Source organism: Chiloscyllium plagiosum, unplaced genomic scaffold (assembly GCF_037043375.1).
Source record: "Chiloscyllium plagiosum isolate Xiang-an unplaced genomic scaffold, Cpla_swu_hap1 HiC_scaffold_9, whole genome shotgun sequence".
In the NCBI taxonomy this organism is placed as follows: domain Eukaryota; kingdom Metazoa; phylum Chordata; class Chondrichthyes; order Orectolobiformes; family Hemiscylliidae; genus Chiloscyllium; species Chiloscyllium plagiosum.
In genome coordinates, this window is record NW_028270147.1 from 3,137,710 (window position 1) to 3,153,833 (window position 16,124).

At 42.3% G+C, this 16,124-nt stretch overlaps 1 protein-coding gene across 4 annotated transcripts in view; it reads left to right on the top strand.

Annotated features, from left to right (window-relative positions):
• Positions 1-15,221, top strand: part of lhx8a (LIM homeobox 8a) — a 50,113-nt gene extending 34,892 nt beyond the window's left edge. For 3 of the 4 annotated variants that reach the window (XM_087990251.1, XM_043698559.2, XM_087990249.1), the window contains 2 exons: positions 556-736; positions 14,728-15,221. In XM_087990251.1, coding sequence (XP_087846377.1) covers positions 556-736; positions 14,728-14,804 — 258 coding nt within the window. In that variant the 3' untranslated portion in view covers positions 14,805-15,221. The remainder of the gene's footprint in view (positions 1-555; positions 737-14,727) is intronic. The other variant, XM_087990250.1, reaches the window with a different exon arrangement.
• Positions 15,222-16,124: the final 903 nt, after the last annotated feature.

Below are 16,124 nucleotides of genomic sequence, written 5' to 3' on the forward strand. Positions count from 1 at the left end.
CAGAGCGCATGAAGTTTCTAATGGTATCTGATCATAGGACCTGCCATTGGCCACCTATGCGGAAGTGAGGACTGCAGATGCTGGAGATCAGAGCCTAGATTAGTGGTGCTGGAAAAGCTCAGCAGGTCAGGCAGCATCCGAGGAGCAGGAAAATCATTTTGGATAAAAGCCCTCCATCTATAACAGTCAGTTGAAGAAATCCATTCTTTTCTTTCCTTTCCTCCTCTCCACCACTCCCCTGCATCTCTTTCTCCCCACCACCACAATGAACATGTAGAAGTATTGAGGGTGGCAAAAGCACAATGTGCTCTAGGAGCGGGGTTTGTTCATCAAGAAATCTGAATACAGCTAGGGAGAGAATCAATTGAAGGGAACAAATTCTGCACTGCTACCAATCTATGAAGACTTAGTGGTGGGAGTGACCAATGCACAATTCTCCAGCGGATCATCCCTTCTGAAAATTTGTGTATTTAGTTTTTCTTTGAATGCAAGCCAATCCTAAAAATGACACTGCTCCTCTTGTTTTGTGCTGTAATTGTAAATTGATATTTACAGGTTTGGTTTCAGAACTGTAGAGCACGTCACAAAAAGCATGTGAGTCCAAACCGCCTGTCATCTACCCCAGTGACCATGCAACAGGAGAGGCGCTCTCCCCAAATGCTGGATGAAATGACCTACTCTGCATATGTAGCACCAGATGGACAGATGTTGACTGCCTTACACACCTACATGGAATGTAAGTTGAATAGAAATTCTGTTCCAATACCTGAACCAATTTCAAATTTTGATTACAATTAAAGTTGTAATGTTCACTCTAGCTGAGTCATTACCTATCGATGGGTAACTTACCATTATTCTGGGGCGTGTTGTTGTGTTTTTCCATAAAGGCATGGACATATACTTTTGTTCTCTGTAAGTTGTGCCCTGTAGAAGGAAGACTGTCCTCCAGAAGACCATGTGACAGATGCAGAGCCATTCAGCCCATTTGAGTCTGCTCTCTCATTCAGTAAGATTATAGCTGATCTGAATCTTTGACGCCCTTTTCCCATAACCTTTGATTCTGAGGTTTTCAATCTCAGCCTTGAAAGACCTCTGCAGTAAAAATTCAACAGATCGTCAATCCTCAAATTCCTCATCTTTCAGAAATTACTTTGTCCTCCCACAAGGCAAAACCCTGTCAAATCCTCAAAGAATCTTGTATGCTTCAATGTCTGTTTGATATCCAGATGTTTCATTATCTGGCTAGGTAACATCATCACTGGCGACCTCCAATTGAAGCGAAGCTGTTATCTCCTGCTTTCTATTTGTTTGTCCTGGATGGGGTTCCTGAGGTTTATGGTGAGGTCATTTCCTGTTCATTTTCTGAGGGGTTTTTAGATTGTTTTTTACCTCTAGATACCATGACTGCAGATGCTGGAAACCATCTTCTGGATTAGTGGTGCTGGAAGAGCACAGCAGTTCAGGCAGCATCCAAGGAGCAGCGAAATCAATGTTTCACTGCTCCTTTGGATGCTGCCTGAACTGCTGTGCTCTTCCAGCACCACTAATCCAGAAGATGGTATCTAGATCTGTGTTTGTTTATGGTGTTTGTGGTTGGAGTGCCAGGCCTCTAGGAATTCTCTGGCATGTCTTTGAATAGCCTGTCCCAGTTGAAATAGTGGCTAAGCAAAGACATGCTAGAAAATTCCTAGAGACCTGGCACTCCAACCACATTGCCATAAACAAACACACAGATCTAGATGCCATCTATCAACCCCCTCAGAAAACTAACAGGAAATGACACCACAAACCCCAGGAACCCCATCCAGGACAAACATATAAATAGAAAGCAGGAGACAACAGCTTCGCTTCACTTGGAGGTCGCCACTGATGTTACCTAGCCAGGTAACAAAACGTCTGGATATCAAACCTACAGCTCAGCGAGCAAACCTACACCCCTAAACTTTATATATTCCAGCTATGGTCTGACTAGTGCTTGTAGAGTTTAGCAAAGCTATCTACTTTTAAAGACCAGTATTCCATTTGCTTTTGCCTTTCCAATTAGCTACTGAACTTGTTAGCTTTTTATGATACATGGAAAAGGACTCCTACATTCAGCTTTCAGCAGACTTGCACCATTTGAAATAATATTCAGTTCCTCTTCCAATCAAAGTACCTAACCTCACTACCACCTGCCCACCTGATTTTTCTATTCATCTTCCTGGTTTTTACCCACTCCCCTAACCCCTCCATATTCCTCTCCAGACTCTCATCCTCCCCACTTGTCTTGCCAACTGTTGTCATCCACAATCTCCACTTTGGTACATTCACTTATCCAAGTCAATACATTTTGTAAATAATTGTGACCCAGCACTGACCCTGTGTCACTCCATTAGTTACAGATTGCCAGTTTGAAAATGTCCCCCTTATTGCCAATTGTTAACTATTAGCTGGCTAATCGTTTATCCATGCTAATAGACTACCTCCTACACTGTGGGCTCTGTCGTAGTTATCAAAAATCTACTGAAAATTCAAATCTATTGCTTCCTCATCTACCTATCTTCAGTCTAGTTAACTTGTCAGACTTGATTTTCATCTTGATGCATGTTGATTTGACCAAATATTTTTAAATGCTCTACTATTTTTGTCCTTTTGACCCTAACATCTGTTATTAAGAAAATATTAATCTAATTGGCCTATGGTTTTTTTTGCTACTGCCTTTTTCAAAGTTTAAGATGTTGCATTGGCATTTTTCTAGTCCTGTAGAATTTTCTGAATTCTGAAGGTTCTTGGACAGTTATGAGCAGTGTTTACGTTATTTCTGTTGCTGCTTCCTTGTAAAATCCTAAGTCAAATCCCATCAGGTCCAGGAACCTGTCTGTCTTGAGTTCCATTAGTTTCTCTAGCACTTTTTTTCCCCCTCTGGTGATAGCTATTGTCTTTATTTCCCCTTGTACTCCTTGGTTATGAATACTTTTGGAAAGCTCTTAATGACTGCAAAACATTTATTCAATGACGTTTCCATTCCCTATTATTCAGCCAGCTTTGCACTCAAAAAGGCCTGTTCACTTTTCCCTCTCTCTCTTCTATTGTATTTAAAGAAGCTTTTATCCATTTTTATATTACTTGCTGGTTTGTCCTTTTTTTTTTCAATCAGTTGGTTTTTAAAATTTCTCAATCCTCTTATTTACTAATCTTTGTCATGTTATGTGTTTCTTTCAATTTAATATTACCCCTAACTTAACCAGGGTCAGTTTATCCCCTTCCTAGTCTCCTTCCTCAGCTATACCTTATGAGCTATTACTTAAGTGCCTGTCTTTGTTCCTCAACTGTCCTTTCTGCTAACTCCTTTCCCAGTCTCCTCCAGCCACTCAACTGACCAATTTATTATTCTTTTGCCCCTTGAATATTTTATTAATTGTGGTTGCTGTTTTCTATTGTGAAGTTTGGCTCTTGTACCTCTTCATGTTACAGGCTTAGTTGTAACAATTGTCAGAAAGGTAACCCTTCTATGTTTTCTCTCCTTTTTTATTCATCACCTCTCCTACATTGTTTACCTATAGCTTTGTAGTTGTAGTCAAAGAAAAATCAAAAACCCACAAATTTATCTTTTATGAACGGTTATGAATTCTAAGTCCAAAACCTTCCCTCTGCTTCCAGCCCTACACCAATTTTTTTAGAATAGTTACAATCCGTACAGTGTGGAAACAGGCCTTTTGTCCAACAAGTCCACTCCAACCCTTAGAGTAACTGACCCAGACCTAATCCCCTACCCCATACTCTACATTCCCCTGATTATTGCACTAATGTACACATTCCTGAACACTGGACAATTTTTAGCATGGCCAACTCACCTAACCCGCACATCTGTGGACTGTGGGAGGAAACCTACACAGATAAGGAGAGATGTGCAAACTCCACACAGTTGGGCAAGACTGGAATTGAACCCAGGTCCCTGGTGCCGAGGCAGCAGTGCTAACCACTGACCTACTATGCTGTCTAGTCTAAGATCTCTTTGCGTTTCCCAACTGTGATTTTTCTGTACTGGCTACATTCAGTACTTTCACTTTTCCACCTTCTAGAAGACCACAAGACAGGAGCAGAATCAGACCATTTGACCCATCCAGTCTGCTCTGCCATTCAATTTCTCAATTGTTCTCCTACCTTCTCCCCATAAGCCTTGAGGCCCTTACTAATCAAGTATTGATCGATCTATCCCTATCTAAAATATTGTATTGACATGGATAGAGAACTGGCAGACAGGAAGCAGGGAGTTGGAATAATGGGTCCTTTTTCAGAGTGGCAGGCAGTGATGAGTTGGTACCATAGGATGCAGTGCTGGGATCCTAGCTGTTCACAAAATATATTAACATTTTTGGGTGAAGGAATTGAATGTCTTATTTCCAAATTTGCAGATGATGGACTGCCATTCAGCTTTGTTGTGAGGAGGATGCTAAGAATCTGCAGGGTGACTTGGACAGACTAGCAATATAACATGGATAAATGTGAGGTTATCCAATTTGGTCACAAACTGGAAAACAGAAATTTATCTATCTGGCAGTTTAGGAAAAAGTAAGGTGCAACAAGACTTGGGTGTCATAGTGGAACAATCGCTGAAGGATGGCAGGCAGTGAGGAAAGCTAATGGCACGCTGGCCTTCAGTGAGAGGATGAGAGTATTGGAGTAAGGGGGCCTTGGTGAGACCACATCTTGAGTATTGTGTGTAGTTTTGGTCTCCTAGTCTGAGGAAGGACATCCTTTGTTATTAAGGGAATCCAGCAAAGGTTCAACACTGATTCCTGGGATGGCAGAACGGACATGAAAAACTGGAACAACGGGGTTTGTATTTGCTGGAATATAGAATACTGGGGATCTCTTAAAACCACAATCTTGATGTCACTGGACTGGCTGTGGGAAGAATGTGCTCAATATTGGGGAATTCCAGAACTGGGGTCAAGTCCAGGAATAAGGGGTAAGCCATTAAAGACTGAGATGAAGAATTTCTTCAGAGTTGTGAACCTGTGTAATTCTCTCCCACAGAAAGCTGTTGGAGCCAGTTAATTTGATAGATTCAAGAGGGAGCTGGACGTGGCCCTTGTGGTTAAAGGGATCAAGGGGAATAGGGAGAGGGTGGGAATGGGATACTGAGATTACATGCTCAGCCATGATTGTATTGAATGGTGGTGCAGACTAGAAGGGCTCAATGGCCTATTCCACTGTTTTGATTTTAGGACTCCACAGTCTTCCATGTCAGAGTTCCATAGAGACCCCACTCTCCGAGGAAACACTACCTCAGTTCTAAAAGTTTGACCCTTCAATACGTCTGCAGGTCTTCGTGTCTCCTACTAGAAATACCATCTCCATGTTCTATCCTGGCATCTCCATGTTCTATAAGTTTCAACCACATCATGCCCCTCACCCCACCTGTCTGGGTCTGTACTTGGAATTTAGAGTCCTCAAACCCTTCACTGCTGCCATCCTGAAAAATACCACTTTATTTTCCCCCCCTCTGCCTTGAGTCAGTCAGTCAACCCTTGATCTATGCCAGTCCCTTGCTCCTGACACCATTGGCTCTAGCTTATTTAGTAGCCTCCTTGTCAATGGCCTAGATCATGTCTAAGGCTCTTCTTTGTCTAACTTGCTCACTTACCTCAGAATTCTAACAGATTTGTCAGATGTAACCTCCCTTTGAAGTTGTGCAGACTCAGCCCTGTTTTACCATGCACATCCAGGTATTTTATAATCTTGTCCTTTTAATGGGTTGTCAAATCTTGCCAATGGCTGAGGTCAGGCTAACCAGCCTATAATTTCCTAACTTCTGCCTTCCTCCCTTTTAAATAGGGGTATTACACTATCCATTTTTCAGTCCCCTTGGACCCTCCAAGTCCAGGAATTCCTGAAGATCATGATTTCTATCTTCAGAACCCTGAGGTGTCCTCTCTCTAGTCCAGGTGATTTATCCACCTTGAGACCTGTCAGCTTCCCCAGCACCTTCTCTATAATGATCACCACACTCTCCTGATTCTTGACGTTCTAGTATCTTCCTCTGCAAAAATTGATGCAAAGTATCATTCTGTCATTTTTGTTCCCCATTACTATTCTCCAGCCTCATTTTTTTCAGTGGGCCAATGTCCACCTTTTTTTAGAGAACTCTCTTTTTTTGAAGAATGCAAGAGTAGTTTTTATTACTAGTTAATTTTTATTTCATTTTTTATCCTCTGGATTTTAAAGTCTTCCCCCTAATTTTCACCAGACTTCTCTTTGTCAGCTGCAGTTGCTCAGCCTCTGTAGTATGTTTCTTCCTTGGGATGAATTTCTGACCAGCTGCTTGTCTTTTGTTCCCTTTACTCAATTGTAATACCGTTACATGTGGTTCTAACTCCTTCCCCTCAAACTGCAGGGTGCATTCTATCATCATTATGGTCACTGCTCCCTGGGAGTTCCTTCACCTTAAGCTCCCTAATCAAGTTCAACTATATTTCAGAGGTACAGGAAAGTTTTTAATCATAATCAGCTGTTCCTACCGTTTGTCACTTCAGTAGCTGCTCTGAGTTCTGATTACTCAAGGTGAGTTCCTTGAATGATCAGAATTCAGCTTCATTCTTGGTATCTACTCCTAACTGTTGGATTGCAGGTTATTGAATTTATAAGCAAGTTGATTACAGGTTTGCCCAGGCTGCTGCTTCAAATTTCCAAACTCTTGCCTGCATCCTTCAGGAACAAACTTGTGCACCCCCAGAATATCCTTTTTTTGAACAGGGCATTAGTCTAAGCTACGTGACAGTGGTGGATAACTTTCACATGCTCTGCCTATTAACTTGCTCCACAGAGGCAGTGTCCAGTTTTTCTAAATTTTCAGGCTACCTTTCCTCAAATAATTTGAGATTTGGAATTTTGGTTGGGGCTATATAAATTAAACAGTTCCTTACTGGACTTTGGGAAATTCCTTGCTGTAATCTAATCACAATCATCCACCTTGAAGGCTTCCTTTTTAATCTGTGGACAAAGCTTAAAAAATCTCACAACACCAGGTTATAGTCCAGCAGCTTTATTTGGAAGTACAAGCTTTTGGAGCACTGCTCTTTCAGGTAGCTACCCACCTAAAAATACCAACACCTCCATATTATTTTTAAACTGTAGCCTTGTAAGCTGGCACTCTTCCTCCTTTTTTGCAATTCAAGTTCCAGCCATTTTCTTTTTGTCTCCCTCCACTTCTTATCTTTTAAGTACAGGCAATCAGAAATCATTTTTAACTTGAAAGGGAGTACTGATGCTGAAGGGGGTTCAGAGGAGTTTCACTAGGTTGGTTGCAGAGTTGAAGATCTGCTTAAGAGGAGAGATTGCATAGACTGGGACTATATTCTTACTTAAAGGAATGGGGGGTGGGGGTGGGAAATAGTCATAGAGATGTACAGCATGGAAACACCCTTCGGTCTGACCTGTCCATGCTGACCAGATGTCCCACCTGCCAGCACCTGGCCCATATCCCTCCAAACCCTTCCTATTCATATACCCATCCAAATGCCTCTTAAATGTTGCAATTGTACCAGCCTCCACCACATCCTCTGGCAGCTCATTCCATATACTTACCACCCTCCGTGAAAAAATTGCCCCTTAGGTCTCTTTTATATCTTTCCCTTCTCGCCCTAAACTTATGCCCTTCTAGTTCTGGACTCCCCAACCCCAGGGAAAAGACTTTGCCTATTTATCCTATCCATACCCCTCATAATTTTGTAAACCTCTAAGGTCACCCCTCAGCCTCCGACACTCCAGGGAAAACAGCCCCAGCCTGTTCAGCCTCTCCCTGTAGCTCAGATCTTCTAAGCCTGGCAACATCCTTGTAAATCTCTTCTGAACCCTTTTAAGTTTTGCAACATCTTTCCGATAGGAAGGAGACCAGAACTGCATGCAATATTCCAACAGTGGCCTAACCAATGTCCTGCACAGCCGCAACATGACCTCCCAACTCCTGTACTCGATACTCAGACCAATAAAGCAAAGCATACCAAACGCCGCCTTCACTATCCTATCAACCTGCGACTTCACTTTCAAGGAGCTATGAACCTGCACTCTAAGGTCTTTGTTCAGCAACACTCTCTAGGGCCTTACCATTAAGTGTATAAGTCCTGCTAAGATTTGCTTTCCCAAAATGTAGCACCTCTCATTTATCTGAATTAAACTCCATCTGCCACTTCTCAGCCTATTGGCCCATCTGATCAAGATCCTGTTGTAATCTGAGGTAACCCTCTTCGCTGTCCACTACACCTCCAATTTTGGTGTCATCTGCAAACTGTACCTCTTATGCTCGCATCCAAAGCATTTATGTAAATGACAAAAAGTAGAGGGCCCAACACCGATCCTCTGAGGTGGGGGTTGTGAGATAGCCTCAAAAGGGAGCAGGTTTAGGACTAAGTTGAGGAACATCTTCACCCAAAGGATTGTGAATCTGTAGAATTTCTTACCTAGTGAAGCATTGAGGCTACCGTGTTGAATGTTTTCATGCAAAGAGTTTTGAACAATAAAGAAGATTAGATTACATTACATTACAGTGTAGAAACAGGCCCTTCGGCCCAACAAGTCCACACCAACCCGCTGAAGCGAAACCCACCCATACCCCTACCTTTACCCCTTACCTAACACTACGGGCAATTTAGCATGGCCAATTCACCTGACCCTGCACATCTTTTGGACTGTGGGAGGAAACCGGAGCACCCGGAGGAAACCCACGCAGACACGGGGAGAACGTGCAAACTCCACACAGTCAGTCGCCTGAGGCGGGAATTGAACCCGGGTCTCAGGCGCTGTGAGGCAGCAGTGCTAACCACTGTGCCACCGTGCCGCCCACTTTAGGGAATGGGTGGGCAAATGGCATCGAGTCCATAGATCAACCACAACCTCATTGGTGGAGTAGGCTTAACAGGTCAGATGGTCTCCTATTTTTGTTCTTGTATTCCAATTTCAAGCTGCTTTAACTGTTTGCAATCATTGGCAAGCTGGAGAATTCGGTGTTCAGCACCATTCATGACTCATACTGAAGCAGTATGTGCTCAAATGAACAAGACCAGGACAATATGATACGAAAGTCGGAGGAGTTGTTGATAGTGAGGAAGGATGTGGCAGGTTACAGCAGGATATAGAGAAGCTGCAGAGCTGGGCAGAAAGGTGGCAAATGGAATTCAATGTAGCTAAGTGTGAGGTGATTCACTTTGGGAAGAATAACAAAAAGATGGGGTACTGGGCTAATGGTCGGATACTTGGTAGTGTGGATGAGCAGAGGGATCTTGGTGTCCATGTACACAGATCTCTGAAAGTTGCCACCCAGGTAAATAGTGCGGTGAGGAAGGCATATGGCGTACTGGCTTTTATTGGTAGAGGAATTGAGTTCCGGAGTCCTGAGGTCATGATGCAATTGTATAAGACTCTGGTGCGGCCGCATCTGGAATATTGTGTGCAGTTTTGGTCGCCATACTATAGGAAGGACGTGGAGGCACTGGAACGGGTGCAGAGGAGGTTTACCAGGATGTTGCCTGGTATGGAAGGAAGATCGTATGAGGAAAGACTGAGACACTTGGGGCTGTTTTCATTAGAGAAAAGAAGGTTTAGGGGTGACTTGATTGAGGTGTACAAGATGATTAGGGGGTTAGATAGGGTTGACAGTGTGAACCTTTTCCCGCGTATGGAGTCGGGTATTACAAGGGGGCATAGCTTTAAATTAAGGGGGGGTAGATATAGGACTGAAGTTAGGTGTAGGTTCTTCACTCAGCGAGTCGTAAGTTCATGGAATGCCCTGCCAGTAGCAGTGGTGGACTCTCCCTCTTTACGGGCATTTAAGCGGGCATTGGATAGGTATATGGAGGATAGTGGGTTAGTATAGGTTAGGTGGGCTTGGATCGGCGCAACATCGAGGGCCAAAGGGCCTGTACTGCGCTGTATTCTTCTATGTTCTATGTTCTAATATCCAGGCTTGGTCAACATGTGGCAATTAACATTCATGCCACACAAATGTCAGACAATGACCATTACAAATAAGAGTCACTCTAACTACCACCCCTTGACATTCAACAGTATAACCATCGCTCAATCCTCCACTGTCAACATCTTTGGGGTTCCTATTGACCAGAAATTCAAGTGGACTTGCCACATATACACAGTGGCTACAAGAGCAGGTCAGAGACTGGGAATGCTGCAGCAAGTAACTCACCACCTGACGCCCCAAAGTCTATCCACCATCTACCTGGCACATGTCAGGAGTGTGATGGAATACTCCCCACTTGCCTGGATGGGCGCAGCTCCAACAACACTAGAGAAGCTCAAACCATCCAGGGCAAAACATCCCACTTGATTGTCACCACATCTACAAATATTTGATCCCTTTGCCAGCACTCAGTAGTAGCAGCAGTGTGTACTATCTACAAGATGCTCTGCAGAAATACATTAAACATTCTCAGACACACCTTCCAAACATGGGAGCACCACCACCTGCAAGTTTCTCTCCCAAGTCACTCACCACCCTGACTTGGAAATGTACCACTGATGCTTCAGTCATTGGGTCAAAATCCTGGAATTCCCTCCCTACCGGCATTGTAGGTCAACCCACAGCAAGTGGACTGCAGCGATTCAAGGCGGCAGCTCACTCCCACCTCAAGGGCAAATAGAGATGAGCTATCAATGCTAGCCAACCAGCAATGCCCAAGTCCCACACTGGAATTTTTAAAAAAAAAAACTCCAGTGAGTCTTCCATAAGATATAGGAACAGAAATAGGCCATTCAGCCCATTGTCTGCTGCTCCATTCAGTGAGGTCGTGACTGATTTAGAGTCCTCAATTCCACATTTTCCCAATAACACTTTATTCCCTTACCAGTTGTTCGCCGAACTGGAAATTTGTGTTGCAGACATTTCATCCCCTGTCTAGGGGACATCCTTGGTGCTTGGGAGCCTCCTGTGAAGAATATTATTATATTATAATGTAAATGCCGGAGGAAACAACACAGAAGCGCTTCACAGGAGGCTCCCAAGCACTTATATAGGGGATGAGACATCTGCAACACACATTCCCAGCTCGGCGAACAGAACCACAACAACGAGCACCCGAGCTACAAATCCTCTCTCAAACTTTGAATTCCCTTACCAGTTAAGGTCTCTGCCTTCAGTATACTTGACCGGCCACTGCAGTAAAGAATTCCACAGTCTAATGGCCCTCCAATTCCCCTCGAATGATCTTAAATGGGTGACCCCATATTCTGGGATACTCCTTCTGGTCCTGGACACTCCTCCCAAGGGGAAAAACACTCAAGTCCCCTAGGAATCGTGGTTCCCGCATTGTATACCTCCCCCTACTAGTATTTCCACATATCCCCAAATGTGCTAATATTGATTTATCTCTGTCCTAACTTTCACAAGTTCAGCCTTGCTGCCTTGAACTAATCTTTACATATATAAAAGCAGTTGGGTCTGTTACTTTAGCTACTTCTAATATTTAACTATACAATAAATCTAGCATCTGTCCTCTGTGCTTCATGAATCAGTAGATGGCTCAATGTCCACATCTTGGGTTAGTGATCCAGAAACCCAGTCTTAAGGATGTTTGAATATCACTACAGCATATAGAGAATTTGAATTCAATAAAATTTGGTCTAAAACCTTCCTGGTTCACTGATTTCCTTTTTCAGGAAGATCTGTGTAACTCAAGACCCACAGCAATGGGGATGATGTGTCACTGCCCTCTGGGCAACTAAAGACCATGCATTATATGCTGGTCTAGCCAGTGACAGGAGTGAAATAATTTTTAAACTTGCGTCAGGTACAATCTCCGTATTACCTACTTTTCAAAGATCTTTTGACCATGAATCTGAAACTCTAATCCCTAGTGACAATGTGCTGGAAATTTGAGTCTATTACATGAGTTTTCACAAATGTGAAATATAACCAGTTCAGTTTCTGGGAATGTATCAGTGTGACCACTAAGAAATCGCTCACCAGGTATCATTTTAATTTGGCTTCTAATTATTAATACAAGCTTAAATTCAAACACTCCAACTAATTGTCAGCTGACTGCTTTTTAGGAAGATCATAGGTGGAAAATAGTCAAAAGGTACAATCTGTGGGTCAAAGTTCAAACCAATAGGGGTGAAATGAGGTGACTTCAGTTGCTGATTAATCACATTGGCTGCCAAATTGAAGATTGCCACCTAAAGTCAGTTGGACTTAGTTCTTGTCTTGAAACTGAACTCTTTTGTCTTGTTTCACCTTAAATGAATGTTTTTTTTTGCAAGTCTAATCTCCCTTCAGTTGAATGGCAAACTGGTACTAGCATCCAATCCAAATCTTGTTGCTGGGCAGTATCTTTGTACAAGCATCAGGCACCTTTGTAAAAGGTATCAAACCCAGTTCTAGTAAAAGGACACTGTCCATACTAATATAAATTTTGTTTCCCAGTAAAATGTCTGTATGCTTGTATTTGGCAGAACAGAGGAGTGATTTATTTTGTAATTAAAGGGAACCAGTTATTGTTCATTTACTGACACCACCCTCCTACATGTGGGCAACTACAGGGTGTTAGGTCTAGTATGGGGAGTCACCGCATGAAGTTCAAGCAGGAAGTTTTGGCTAAGATGTTGCTCACTAGTTCGTAACCAGTTACAGCTTGCAATAGTATAAGAATTTAAATTTTCAGAGGTTGGGTCACTAAATTAAGGCCAATGCACCATCCAATGCTTCTGGCTAAGGGTTCTTTTAAAATGCAGTGACTCCAAGTTTCAAGAGACTACAAAATTGGGTCACTCAGCAATTCATTCCACCAGTATTTCTCAATATTGAGATCAGAAGTATATCTTATCTGTTAAGGCGGCCAGGATACAGTTTCACTCTGGTGAGTGAGGCAGGTATTATCCTGGAATTGTTCCCTCTGCCCTGGGACCTCTTTTGAACATCTACCTGAGGGGACTGGTTTTAAAAAAAAAAAAATCTGCTTAAGTTTGGCCTCCCTGCCTCTGGGCCTGAAGTTTTGGGTTTGAGCCTAATTTTCCCTTGAGGTATTATGATAACTAAATATATCCTTTTTCTAGTTGTTTAAAGCAATTGAACATTTTTGCTAGCAACCCTGTTATTTACTGCCTTTCCTCAAACTTCTTGGGATTAGATTCACTTCAGCCCTAGAGACTTGCCCCTCCTAAGCATGCCAATCCACTGAATCCCTTCTCTGACTCTGCTAATTTTAAGTATCATCAGTCTTCCTGATTTCTATACCCATATTATCACCCTCTCTCTAGTGACTGCTCTAAGTATCTCTTTAGAACCCTACCTATCTCCTCTGGCTCCATGTGCAACTTGCCATTGTGGTCCTTCAGTGTCCCGACTGTTTCCCTCGTTATCCTTACTTTACCTGTCATTATTCTTACCACCGTTTTTGCTCAAATAACACTTTTCTTGTCCCCTTCACATTGTGCTTTCCAGGGTTTTTGTTGTTTTTAAGCTTTCACTATCTGCCATAAGCCTCCATCTTTTTTATCTAATGCTGTATACTCCGCAATCTGGGTTCAAATGTTTTGGTCCCACTTTCACCTTTTTATTGAAATGTGGCTCTTTACTGTCCTTTTCTTCCTTGTGTCCCACAGTTCTGACAAACTTCACTATTTTAAAAAAAAACTGGCCAAATTATACCAATCCTAGTAAATTTGGACTTCTCCGTTTAGAACTTTGATTTCAGGCTCATCTTTGTCATGTTCTATAACAATCTTTTAATGGAATTGTGATTGCTGTCAGCAAAAGTAATCTCCACTAATATGTCGACCACTTGTGCACCTTCATTATCTAAAATAATCTGGGACTGCCCCCTCCTTTTGGAGAGCTTTCTACATAATCAGCTTAAAGCTCTGCTGGATGCATCAAGAATTCTGCACTCTCTTAAACCCCTCATTCTGGCTACCCCAGTTGGAAGTTGAATTGCCCTGTTAATGCTACTCCTATTACTTTTCATTCTTCTGAAATTTGCCTACATAGCTTCTCTTTAGGGAGCCTGTAGTACACTCCCAGAAACTGAATTGCTCCTGCTTGGTTTTTAAGTTCTACCCATGTAGCTTCGTATGGGGAACCTTCTAAGATGTCATCCCTCCTCCTGTAGTCCATTCCTGACCAAAATTTGTGACACTTTGTTTTACCTCACTCTTTCACCTAAAGACCCTGTATTTTGGAATGCTGCCCTGCTAAACTCTGCCCTCACCTCCACCATATGCAATACCATGTAATTTATGCCCTCAACGCATCTGCTTTATTCACCTGACTCCTTGCATTAAAATAAATACCATTCAACTTTGCCAAGTGCACTCTTGCCTTAATTTGTCTATAATTTTTATGCCGATCTGGCTCACTTGTTGTCTTTGTTTATCTTGCCCTGTTAAGGATTCTGTCTAGATCCCACCCCCTACCAAGTTAACTTCATCCCTCCCTGACATTACCAGCTAACCACCCCACAAGGATGCTGGTCCCATTCCAGTTCGGGTGCAACCCATCCATCTTGTACAAGTCCCTCTGTTCCTAGAAATCTAAAGCCTTCCCTCCTCCGTCTCTAGTCACATTCATCTGGACTAACCACCTATTTCTATACACGCTTGCACATGGCACTGGAAGTGATCCAGAGGGTTGTATAATATGAGCACCACCTACAGAAACTGTTTGTTCCTTTTATTTTAGTTGAAGCTTGTAAATATTTTGTCTTCAAAGCTAAACTCCCTTCCCTCTTTCTCTCGTAGCTCATTCACCAACATCACTGGGACTTCAACCTCTTCCATCTCGATCAATGGCACAGCTTCCTCTTGGCCATGCTTGACTTCCCTTCAGTGATTTGATTTTTGCTGAATATTCAGGTTGGAAGACAAATGCAAAGTGCGTTAAATCTACGGCATTTCACTCTGCTTTTGGAGTGTTGCAGATGAAAAACTTTTTTTTTCCTGACCTTTTCCTATTTATTGGCATCTAGTGGAGCACTTTTTGTTTCTTTGATTCTGGTTGGATTGCTAATGTACCAAATGTTTACAAGTTTGTAGTGTAAATGTAATGTTAGTTTAATTGGTAAGTTATTGTTGAATATATTGAGTGTTTGCAAACAGTGTTTTATACAGTTTAACTTCCTTTATTCAAGGAAAGAAATTTGCGTAAGAAGTCCTGTTATCTCTCCATTCTAGTTTCTGATGCACCAATGTTGGATTCTGGACTATATTAAAAAATAAAAAATGTTTGTTACTGATGCCTCTGTTTCAATTACTGACTATATCATTAACCTGAAGTGTACTGATTATATTTGTGTGCATGCTATCCTGTGAGTAAAGTAATAGCTGTCAAGTTTCTAACTTAATCCAGGAGAAAAATGTCTTTGGCTGTTTAGAAGTTTTGAAGCCTAGGTCCTGCCAATTGTGTTGTAAATGCTTTATTTATTCCAATAGTGTTTCTGCTCTGTGAGAGCTGCTTTAAGAAAGTAAAACTAGACCCAATCTTATTGGAGAAGCATGAGCCAAATGGCCTATCCTACTTACCTTGACCCACCTACCCTAAACATGTTTCATTCAATTTTCCTGTTGAGTATTTGGCTGCTGTTACCTGAAAAGCCAACAGTAAATCCTCACTTTAGTAAAGCCAGTTTTCACTGGATCTTGTTGAGTAGAGAGTTGGTTTTCTGTAGATGTTTCTTGCCCAAGAAAAAAGTGTACAAGTTGGCATAATGTATCATGTGCCACTTTTGTAGCTGAAAGAACTTTCAGAATATACTGCTTGCAAACACAGCTCTTCACTATGTAGGTACTGTACATGTGACAATCAAATTGATTAATCAAATGCTGAATGATTTCAGGACTGTGGTTCCTTCAGAAGCCAATCTGTATCTTTCACTCCCACTCCCAGACTGAGCTGGGAGCCAAATGTTCAGTGGATTGTTGGGTTAGCATCATTCTGAAAGATCAGAATGACAGTGAGGAATGACTTTGCGTCTGAAGATAGATAGACTCATGGGTGGAAGTTAAAAGCAAAGGGAAGACATTCGTAGGAATGGTCTAAAGGCCCCCTAACAGTAGCTATACAGTGGGACAATAAATCAGGGGATGAAGGTATAACCAATGCAGGCCATTAATCATATGAGGACTTTGACTTGCTGTAG